The sequence below is a fragment of the Spinacia oleracea genome, chromosome 6 (assembly GCF_020520425.1).
Source record: "Spinacia oleracea cultivar Varoflay chromosome 6, BTI_SOV_V1, whole genome shotgun sequence".
NCBI classification, from domain to species: domain Eukaryota; kingdom Viridiplantae; phylum Streptophyta; class Magnoliopsida; order Caryophyllales; family Amaranthaceae; genus Spinacia; species Spinacia oleracea.
The window spans coordinates 112379184-112389265 of record NC_079492.1 but is presented as its reverse complement, the minus strand read 5'-3'; the positions used below and the strand labels follow the sequence as shown (position 1 = coordinate 112389265).

The 10082-nt window shown below is 48.7% G+C and overlaps 3 protein-coding genes across 3 annotated transcripts; 2 read left to right on the top strand and 1 right to left on the bottom strand.

Moving 5' to 3' along the window:
* Positions 1 to 403: 403 nt before the first annotated feature.
* On the top strand, positions 404 to 1933 carry LOC130463492 (uncharacterized). The gene has a single exon (XM_056832635.1). The coding sequence runs from the start codon at positions 404 to 406 to the stop codon at positions 1931 to 1933; it is 1530 nt and encodes a 509-aa protein (XP_056688613.1).
* A 24-nt stretch (positions 1934 to 1957) lies between these two features.
* On the top strand, positions 1958 to 5545 carry LOC110803452 (uncharacterized). Its single transcript, XM_056832634.1, has one exon. It carries the CDS (start codon positions 1958 to 1960, stop codon positions 5543 to 5545), a length of 3588 nt encoding a protein of 1195 aa, XP_056688612.1.
* A 443-nt stretch (positions 5546 to 5988) lies between these two features.
* Positions 5989 to 9895, bottom strand: LOC130463491 (uncharacterized). Its single transcript, XM_056832633.1, has 3 exons — positions 8410 to 9895; positions 7425 to 8302; positions 5989 to 7344 (listed from the first exon to the last, which is right to left on the bottom strand). Exons 1-3 carry the CDS (start codon positions 9893 to 9895, stop codon positions 6730 to 6732), a joined length of 2979 nt encoding a protein of 992 aa, XP_056688611.1. The 3' UTR covers positions 5989 to 6729.
* Positions 9896 to 10082: the final 187 nt, after the last annotated feature.

Genomic DNA, 10082 nt, shown 5'->3' with positions numbered 1-10082 from the left:
CCCCCAGCTAGGGAGCCAGTCGGTCGTCAGCAAAACTACGACTGCAGCAACACCCTTGCACGTTCTGGGATACTCAGTCGAGGACGACGACTCAGAAGAAGAGCCCAAAAGCCCAGCCCAGGACGATACGCAAATGCCGTCTGAACTCGCCGGTCAGTTCTCGGAGGAACAGTTGGCTACAGCAAGAGCGGTGATGGCCGCGTTGTCGGCCTTGAAGCCAGCAAGAAAGGCAAACACAGAACCTGTACCCAGGACAGTCATACACCAGACTGCTTAAACACCAGTCGGCGAAAAACGGAAGAGATTGCCGATAAGAAACCTATTCGGAGAACAGATCCTGGTGCAACAAGAACAACACCCAAATACAAACCAGGCGATTGCTCTGCGCAGTCGGCCGGAACCCATGGTCATCGAAGAGACAAGAGAAGCACCCCAGAGATACGCGTCGCGCCGTTACACCATCCAACCTGCAAACTCCCCCCTGTGCGCGGACATTCTGGAGGAACCAATGGAGAAATTGAAGTTCCCACTCTGCAAGTACGACGGATCCACAGATCCGGAGGTCCACTGCAACACATTTGAGCAACATATGATGTTGTATACAGATTCCGACGCCATGTGGTGCAAGATATTTCCCTCAACACTGCTGGGAGTGGCATCCGGCTGGTATAAGGGACTACCAAAGGGGTCGGTATATAATTACCGACAGTTAGAAACAGAGTTCATGCTACGGTTCATCAGCCGGCAGCAGAGAAAGAAAACGTCGGGAGAGCTGATGGCAGTCACCCAGAGAAGCGGAGAATCCTTAAGAGATTACCTCACCAGATTCAACAACGAGTCCACCAGCATACCAAACTTGCAGCAAGAGATAGCTGTGGTGGCCCTGATGAGAGGAATGAACCACTGCGAGTTCAAAAAATACTTGGGAAGAAAATCCTTCACCGATTTGGGAAGCGCACTGATAAAGGCCCACGAATACATCAAAAGCGACGAGCTGATGACAATCCCAAATCACTATCAGTCGGCACAGACCAGAAATGCCGCACCAAGGCCGGTTCAGCCGGCGCAGCAGAATCAGAACAGGGGGTTCAGAAAGGACGAACAGAGGAAAGACCCAAGAGGGAGGGATTACCAGAAACAATCAACCAGCATATACCCCACATTCCACGAATACACTCCATTGAACGCCCCAAGAGCCGCGATTTACAATGTCAACAAGAACGAAAACTGGAAGAGGCCTCCACCAATGAGCGACAAACCCCGACCACAGTCGAAGTACTGCGCATTCCATGATGACTGTGGACACTATACGGAAAACTGCAGAGATTTGAAGGATAACATCGAGGATATGATCAGGAGAGGCTATCTGACACAATATAAAGCCCGACAGAACAACAACAACCCACAAAATAGCAATTGGCAAAGCAATAACACAAACAACAGATTACCATCCACCCAAACACCGCTCCGAATAGAGCAGAAAGCACCAGAAACCAGTCGGAATGGGGAGGCTAGAAACAGTGGCCAGAAGGGGCCGACAGTATGGGTCATATCTGGAGGACCGTGCCATGGAGGAACAATCAGTGGAGCCGGCAGAAGTCTGGGCGAACACCGCCACCTGGTAAACTACCACAGCACCATAAAATGGCCGGCAACCCAAGTCATGCCAAATATTTCATTCACCCCAGACGACTGTCGCGGAATTATATACCCTCACGACGATCCACTGGTTTTGGGCCTCGAAATAGCAAACTTCCCAGTGAAACGAATACTGGTGGATGGAGGGAGTTCAGCGAACATTATCTTTTGGGAAGCCTTCGTTCAGCTGAAAATAGACGAGACAGAACTCACACGAGTCAACTATCCTGTGATAGGATTCTCCGGAGCCACAGTCTTCCCGGAAGGTAGCATCAGGCTACCAGTGCAGATTTGAGAAGGTAGAGCCGCAAGGGACCTAATGGTAGACTTCTTAGTAATCAAAGTGCCTGCTGCATACAACGTAATAGTGGGCCGGCCATTCATCCACGATGCACAAGCAGTGGTATCAACATACCATCTAACTATGATATACATGTCTAACTTTGAGAAGGCTGAAAGAATCCGAGGCAGTCAAGATTCAGCAAGATCATGCTACTTGACGGCATTAAAAACACCAGGCCGACTGACCCCATCTAGGAATATAGCGAGAGAGGCAGCAATGAAAAGACCGGCAAAGGGTCAAGCCCCAAGATTGGGGGGCGAGTCATCTCTTTTGCCCAAGAAGGAGAAAAGGCAGAAAAGGGAGTCACCCACAATCGAAAGCATCGAAAAGGGGACTTCTCTACCTAGGGTAGAGGCCGGAGGAAGGTCAGAAGAAGTCGAGCTGGTAGAAGGAGAAACTGGCAGAACAGTAAAATTAGGAACCGACATTGACCCCCAGTTGCGGGTAAACATGATCGGTCTGTTGAGAGAACATGCGGATGTGTTCGCATTTTCCGCAGACGAAATGCCCGGTATAAGCTCGGAGGTAATCGAGCACCGACTGAATGTCGACAGAGCAGTCAGGCCGGTAAAGCAAAAGAAAAGAAACTTCTCAACAGAAAAAAATCAAGCAATACAGGAAGAGGTAGAAAAGTTGTTGGCAGCAGGATTTATTGAACCATGCGACTACCCAGAGTGGTTGGCCAACGTCGTAATGGTTAAGAAGTCAAACGGCTCGTGGAGAATGTGCGTAGATTTCACAAACCTTAATAGAGCATGCCCAAAAGACTGCTACCCACTGCCAAGAATCGACAGGCTAGTCGACTCCACATCTGGCCACGCGCTGCTCAGTTTCCTTGACGCATTCTCCGGGTACCACCAAGTCAGCCTCGCAAAGGCCGACAGGAAAAAAGCAGCATTCATCACTGAGGGGGGAGTATTCTGTTACAAGGCTATGCCGTTTGGGTTAAAGAACGCTGGGGCAACGTACCAAAAACTGGTCGACAGAGTGTTCGCAAACCAAAAAGGCCGCAACATTGAAGTATACGTCGACGACTCCATAGTGAAAAGCAAATTGGAGACCGATCATTTAGATGACCTCAGGGAAACGTTTGAAACTCTGCGCCGTTACCAAATGAAACTAAACCCCAAGAAATGTGTGTTCGGAGTGAAATTGGGGAAATTCTTGGGTTTCCTTGTCAGCGAGAGAGGCATAGACGCAAACCCAGATAAGGTAGAAGCGATACTCAGTCTGCCTCAACCAAAAAGCATCAAAGATGTACAAAGGCTGACAGGAAGAATGGCGGCTCTGACAAGATTTGTTAGCAAATCAGCCGACAGGTCGATTCCATTTTTTAACACTCTTAAGCAGAACGGAAAATTCCGGTGGGGGGAAACCGAGGAAAGGGCCTTCGAGAAGGTAAAAGAACATCTTCGTGCTTTACCGACGATAGCCAGGCCGGAAGAGGGCGACAAGCTACAATTATATGTGTCCGCTTCAGCCCAAACCGTTGCTGCCGTACTAATCAGTGAAAAAGACAAAATCCAGCAGCCGATATACTTTGTCAGCCACATTTTGAATCCGGCAGAAGCAAGATACTCGCTGATAGAGAAAGTGGCCTATGCAGTCCTGATAGCCGCCAGAAAGCTCAGACCATATTTTGACGCACATACCATACAAATTCTGACGAACTTTCCACTAGAGAAGGCTTTGCAAAAAATGGATACAGCCGGCAGACTGTTGCGATGGGCAATAGAGCTGTCGGAGTACGATCTTGAGTTTCACCCGCGCAATGCAATAAAAGCACAAGCTTTGGCTGACTTCGTAGTTGAAGCATCCTATCAAGAAGAGGAAACCAAAGCAGAATCCTGGAAAGTATCAGTAGACGGTTCAGCCGCTCAGTCGGGAGCGGGAGCCGGCGTTGTCATGATCTCTCCGACAGGAGATAAGTTCGAATACGCAATCAGATTCACTTTCGCAGCTTCGAACAACGAAGCAGAATATGAAGCAGCCATTGCAGGGGTACAGCTATGCTTGTTGGCAGATGCCAAGAGGATAGTAATGACAACGGATTCTCAGTTGGTGGCAAATCAGTTTTCGGGAGAGTATGAAACAAAAGAGCCGTCAATGCGGCGGTATCAAGAAAAACTGAAGACGCTGACAGCGAAGTTAGAAGCTTTTGACATCGAATTGGTCCCCAGAGCGTTGAACACTGCCGCAGACAGCCTAGCAAAACTGGCCAGTTCGAAAACAATCGAGCTCAGTCGATCAGTAATGATAGAAATCATGCACAGAAGGAGCACGGAGGAAAAAGGAAAGGAAATAATGGTCATCACGGCAAACAAAGAGTGGTACGATGATATCTGGGCGTACAAGACGACTGGAGTTCTCCCGGCCGATATCAGGGAGGCAAAGAAAATCAAAAAAGACATCTGCTGGTACGTCATATATCAGGGGCAAATCTATAAAAGAGCCTTCAGCCTCCCCCTGCTGCGGTGTTTGACGGCATACGAATCCGCAAGGTTAATCGAAGAAATGCATGAAGGAATATGCGGAAACCATGTAGGAGGAAAAACACTTGCTTTGATCTGCCAAAGACAAGGTTACTACTGGCCAACCATGCTGGAGGACGCACAGAGCTACGTCAAGAAATGCGAAAAATGCCAGCTATTTGCCCCAGTAATACGTATGCCAGCAAACGACTTGATGCCCATTTTGAATCCAATCCCATTCGCCCAGTGGGGAATGGATATCGTGGGACCCTTCACAACAGCCTCAGGAGGCAGGAAGTTCTTGATTGTTGCCGTCGATTACTTCACAAAATGGATTGAGGCCGAGCCGGTAGCAAAAATAACAGCCAACCAGGTACGGAAGTTCATCTGGAAAAACATCATAACAAGATTTGGAATACCGACAGCAATAGTATTCGACCACGGATGCCAGTTCGACTGCGAACCTATACGAGCATTCTTGGCAGACTACCGGATCAAATTCGCATATGCCTCAGTCTGCCACCCGCAGAGCAACGGGCAAGCCGAGGCTGCAAACAAACAAATACTCGTAGCCCTTAAGAAAAAGTTGGATGAGTTCAAGGGCAAGTGGGCAGACACAGTCCCAGAGGTTCTATGGGGTAACAGAACGACGGTTAAAGAAGCAACAGGAGAGAGTCCTTTCAAACTGTGTTTCGGATCAGAAGCAGTCATACCGGCTGAAGTAGCACTGCCCACCTTTCGCATCCAGCATTATGAAGAACAGGGAAACGACAGCTTACTCAGACACCAGCTTGATTTCCTACCAGAGGTCAGACTGCAGGCGGAAATTAGGTCGGCCGCATACAAAAACAGAATGAGCAGGGCCTACAACAAGCGAGTAAAACATAGGAAGCTGGAGGTAGGCGACCTTGTACTCCGCCGGACGGCAGCAACCGGCAAAGCTCAAAAACAAGGAAAACTGACTGCAAATTGGGAAGGGCCCTACCAGATATGGGAAGAAGTGGTAGCTGGATCATACAGACTAATGGAGATGAATGGAACACCGCTGAAGAACTCATGGAACGCAGATACTTTAAGAAAATTCCATGCGTGAAGTTGTATGAAAACATGATGTAGTAGGGCCGACAGTGCCATATTTTGAAATCTAATATATGAGCTACAACTATATTCCAGGGAAACTATACGGCATAAACAAAACGAAGTAAAAGGTTGAGCACATTGGCTCAGTCAGCAATGTTGCAAGATACGACAAAACGAAATAAAAGGTTGAGCACATTGGCTCAGTCAGCAATGTTGCAAGATACGACAAAACGAAATAAAAGGTTGAGCACATTGGCTCAGTCAGCAATGTTGCAAGATACGACAAAGCGAAATAAAAGGTTGAGCACATTGGCTCAGTCAGCAATGTTGCAAGATACGACAAAACGAAATAAAAGGTTGAGCACATTGGCTCAGTCAGCAATGTTGCAAGATACGACAAAACGAAATAAAAGGTTGAGCACATTGGCTCAGTCAGCAATGTTGCAAGATACGACAAAACGACATAAAAGGTTGAGCACATTGGCTCAGTCAGCAATGTTGCAAGATACGACAAAACGACATAAAAGGTTGAGCACATTGGCTCAGTCAGCAATGTTGCAAGATACAACAAAACGAAATCAAAGGTTGAGCACATTGGCTCAGTCAGCAAAGATTACCATACGGTAAAAGTTAAAATCTAAATTTGAGCACATTGGCTCAGTCAGCAATGATGCAAGATACGGTAAAAATTAAAATCTAAGGGTGAGCACATTGGCTCAGTCAGCAACGAGGCAAAATACGACATAAGCATATGCAAGGGTTGAACACATTGGCCCAGTCGACAAGAGGCAAGATGCAATATATAATAAAATCAAAGGCAAAACGACGCCATTACGTGACAAATTGAATAAAAACAAACGGATAATCCATCAAGTGCATCACATAGGTTTTAAACAAATACAGGGACGACAACCACCACCCAAAAATAACTAAATGCGGAGTGAGTAGCTGCTAAAAGGCACAAACATACGCCTCAGACGGCGCAGCCAAGACGACAATAACGTTCTTGAAACAGTTAACACACGGCAAAAGACAAAGTGCCACAAACAGCTAAAAAGGTACCAAAAAAGGAAATTGTTTATAAGTTACATCCGCTAAATGATATTCAAAAGCTACCAACAGACATTAACAAGTATGAGGCCGGAAAAAACTGTTGGAAGAACCACAGGAAGAGCCTGGTGATGACTGCCAAGACCGTCAAGCTGAGTAGTCTGCATCACTCCAGTAAGCAGACTCGGGAATCTCCCTGTCGGGCAGAAGGCGAGGGTCAGCATTCTGAATGACGATGTCTGGGAAGGTCTGGGTCTCCATGCCAGTCGGATCAATATGGCCACCCTCTTCATAGGATCCCTCCACCTTACCCCAGGCATCCTCAGTCAGCGTCAAGGCTTTGACGGCACAACGATGAGCTGCAGTCCACCCACCATTGTAGCGCCCCTTCATCTCCTCGCAGTAGAAGTCAGACTTCATAAATTTCTGCACAGCCTTCAGCGCCACAGCCTTGCGATCATCCTTAGCAGCTTTCTCAGCATCTTGGGCCGCCTGCAGCGCCGCATCCAGCTTGATCTGCAGCTCAGCCGTCTTCTGCTCTTCGGCCGTCAACTTGGCTGGAAGAAGCTCTAGTTCAGCCTTCCTATTGCCTGCGGCAATAACATCCAGCTCAAGTCTCGCAATCTCCTTCCGGCAGTCACCTTCAGTCCTGACCGATTCAGCAAGGTCCGTCTGAAGCTTCTCTTTCTCAGCTTGCGATCGTTTTAAACGACGCTGATAGCTCCGATAGCACTCCACAAGCTCGGTAGCAGATTGCGTCACCTGAGGAAAGTAAAATCGCTCAGAGCCGAAAATAAAAGCAAGTATAAAAAACAAGCAAGTCAAAGAGGGAAGTAAAATACCGAGTACAGGTCATGCATCAACTGTGCAGCCGGCGTCTCAATCTCCTGGGGCGTACCGTCGGCGGGTGTAACAACTTGGCGCAGAGACCGGTAGCCCAGTGTACCTCCGTCTTTAGGACGGTCAAAAAGGATAGACTCACCCCTCAGAACATCATTCTGCGGCTGCCAGTGCTCTTCAGCATGACCGGGAGCAGCGGCTAGACCGGCAAGAATATCCGGAGATAGCACAACAGTTTTGTCCTCGATGAACCCCCCAGAACGAACTATAACCCCATACTTAGAGGCCGAGCTGGCAGACCGGTTCATGGAAGGGATATGCCTCGACACAGGCGCAGGATGGATCGGGTCGCTAATCAAATCGCTCAACACCTGCTTCCGGTTCAATTTGGACAAAAGGTCAGCATCCAAAATCTCAACCGACTGAGCAGGCTGTTCAGCAATCTTCTTTCCAGCGCCAGATGTCTGCAAGGGCTTGTCGACGCTGGCGTAGACGTCTTTCACCTTCTCCTGCGCTGTCTTCGCAGCGTCATTTTTTGACCGTTTGGGAGAACTGGCCTTCGCCTGGCTGGAAGACCTCTTCCGAGTAGCATGTCCCCCCCGACCGGTAGGAAGAGAAGCAAACCTGCCAGTAGTCATTTCGTCTTGGGCTGAGGATGTAGCCTGGTCAGCTGCCGGAACCTTTGTTCGAACAACGCGAGGAACAACACCTCGGTCCACAACGGCAGAAGGAGTCACAAAGCTGGCTGACCGACCACGACAAGCTTTCGCGCAGAAAGTAGAAACAGTGTAATATTTCTCAGCAGGACCCGCCGGACACTGTTCAGCAACCCTCCAATTCTTGTCAAGGCCGAGTGAAGCCTTGTTTAAAAGATGGTGCCCTAAGAAAAATAATATAAATAAATAAATAAATGAACGAGGAAGTCAGAAATTTTTTTTAACAAACGCAACACGACACAACAGAGATCCAAGAAATATAAACAAATACAGCAGATAACGAGTGCAGGCAAACAACTGCATTTACCAAGGGGATGTGTAGGTGCAAGACCGACTGCGCCCAAAGCGGCAGGACTAAGAATATAACCGGCAGGAGGAAGCCAAAAAGCCGGCAAGGTTTTAGGCTTAGACAGCCCAACGTCAACATAGTCAACCAGCAGCATGTCGTACGCACGTTGCTCTCGGGGCCCAAGGTCGGCTTGGTCAAATTGTTCCATCCTAGGTTTAGGCTGGTAGAATGTACGCCGAAGGGGGTAATCTTCGGGAACAGCCATGAAATAGAAGTGGTCCTTCCAGTCCTTGCAGCTGGAGAGCCGGGGGCTCACAGTCTGACGCTGACTCTTGGTAAAGATCGTCCACCAGCCGGTATCTTTCCCATCACGCTTCAGCCAGTGCAGTTTTTTGAAAAGGTTGAGGGTCAAGGGCCACTGTTTGAATGAAAATAACCAAGTGTACGCAACCAGATTGCGAATAACTATGGGCGATAATTGAACGAGGCCGACATTCCAGGCCCGCAGAACCTTCTCAATGAACGGGTGCAAGGGAAAGCGCAACCCATAGTCGAACATCTTCGTGTATACAACAACATGACCTACGGGACAGTCGGCCACCGTTTGCTCTTCTTTCGGCACAGTCAACTTGTAGCCCTCAGGTAAACCCAAAAAGCGACCACCAACCTCAGAATGCCGGTTGGCAACGGCCTCTTTTACAAAGTCACTATCTATCTCAGTGGTGAGGGCAGCAGAATCATTAGGAGGAGGGGCCGGAACCAAGAACGCGGCAGCCTCACCTTCGAAATTCACATCGGCGTCCAAGGCCTCTTCTTCAAACACTTGCTGCAAAATCGCAGCATCCTCCTCATCTTCATCAGAGTCGGCAATGGGCGGCGCCCTTAGCCCGGGAGACCCAGACTCAGAAGACTCCAGTATGGAGTCGCCAGGGGTGGAAGGCACATCACCACTAACGGCGGCATCAACCTCACCCGCATCATGGACGGCAGGATCCTTCCCGGCCCGTCGATTACTTGTAGACGGTTCGGCGTCTGACGGCATGACCCTAGAAACATATATATTGCCGATGTTAGTACCGTACTCCCCAAGACCAGAGCCGCCAGGCTGAGTAAATTCCCGATAATCCCGCAAATGGTACCTAACCGAAATCGGATCTACGTCTAATATCGGCTCCCCAGCCGGCACGTTATGCTCATTCGGCCTAAGCTCTCTCTCCATTCGTGCCCGCAGGCCATGTAGCTGTTGTGAGCGAGTAAACTGAGCCGCAGTCATGGGTATAAAAGGGCCGGTAACAGGATTCCCACCCATAAACTCCGCAAAAGGAGGTGGCGTGTTCGATTTTACCCCCCACCCAGCATTCTTAGCATTACTACCGGCCGTATTCCCGTCCATATTTAGTTCTATACCAGAATCGCTACTTGTGTCTGACAGATCTATCACGTTACTAACCCCAACCCTACCAGTCATGTTTTGGCTACCCCCACTCAAAACGCATGCAAGCAAAGAACATAAACACCCGACAAAAAGAGAAAGTAAGACCAGAAACCGTACCTAATTCTGGAAATTCACTCTCAAACAGCTGCAAAGTCCCTCAAACAACCCAACTGAAACAGCAACACGAGAAAATCAGACAGCCAAACCTTAACAAAACAGC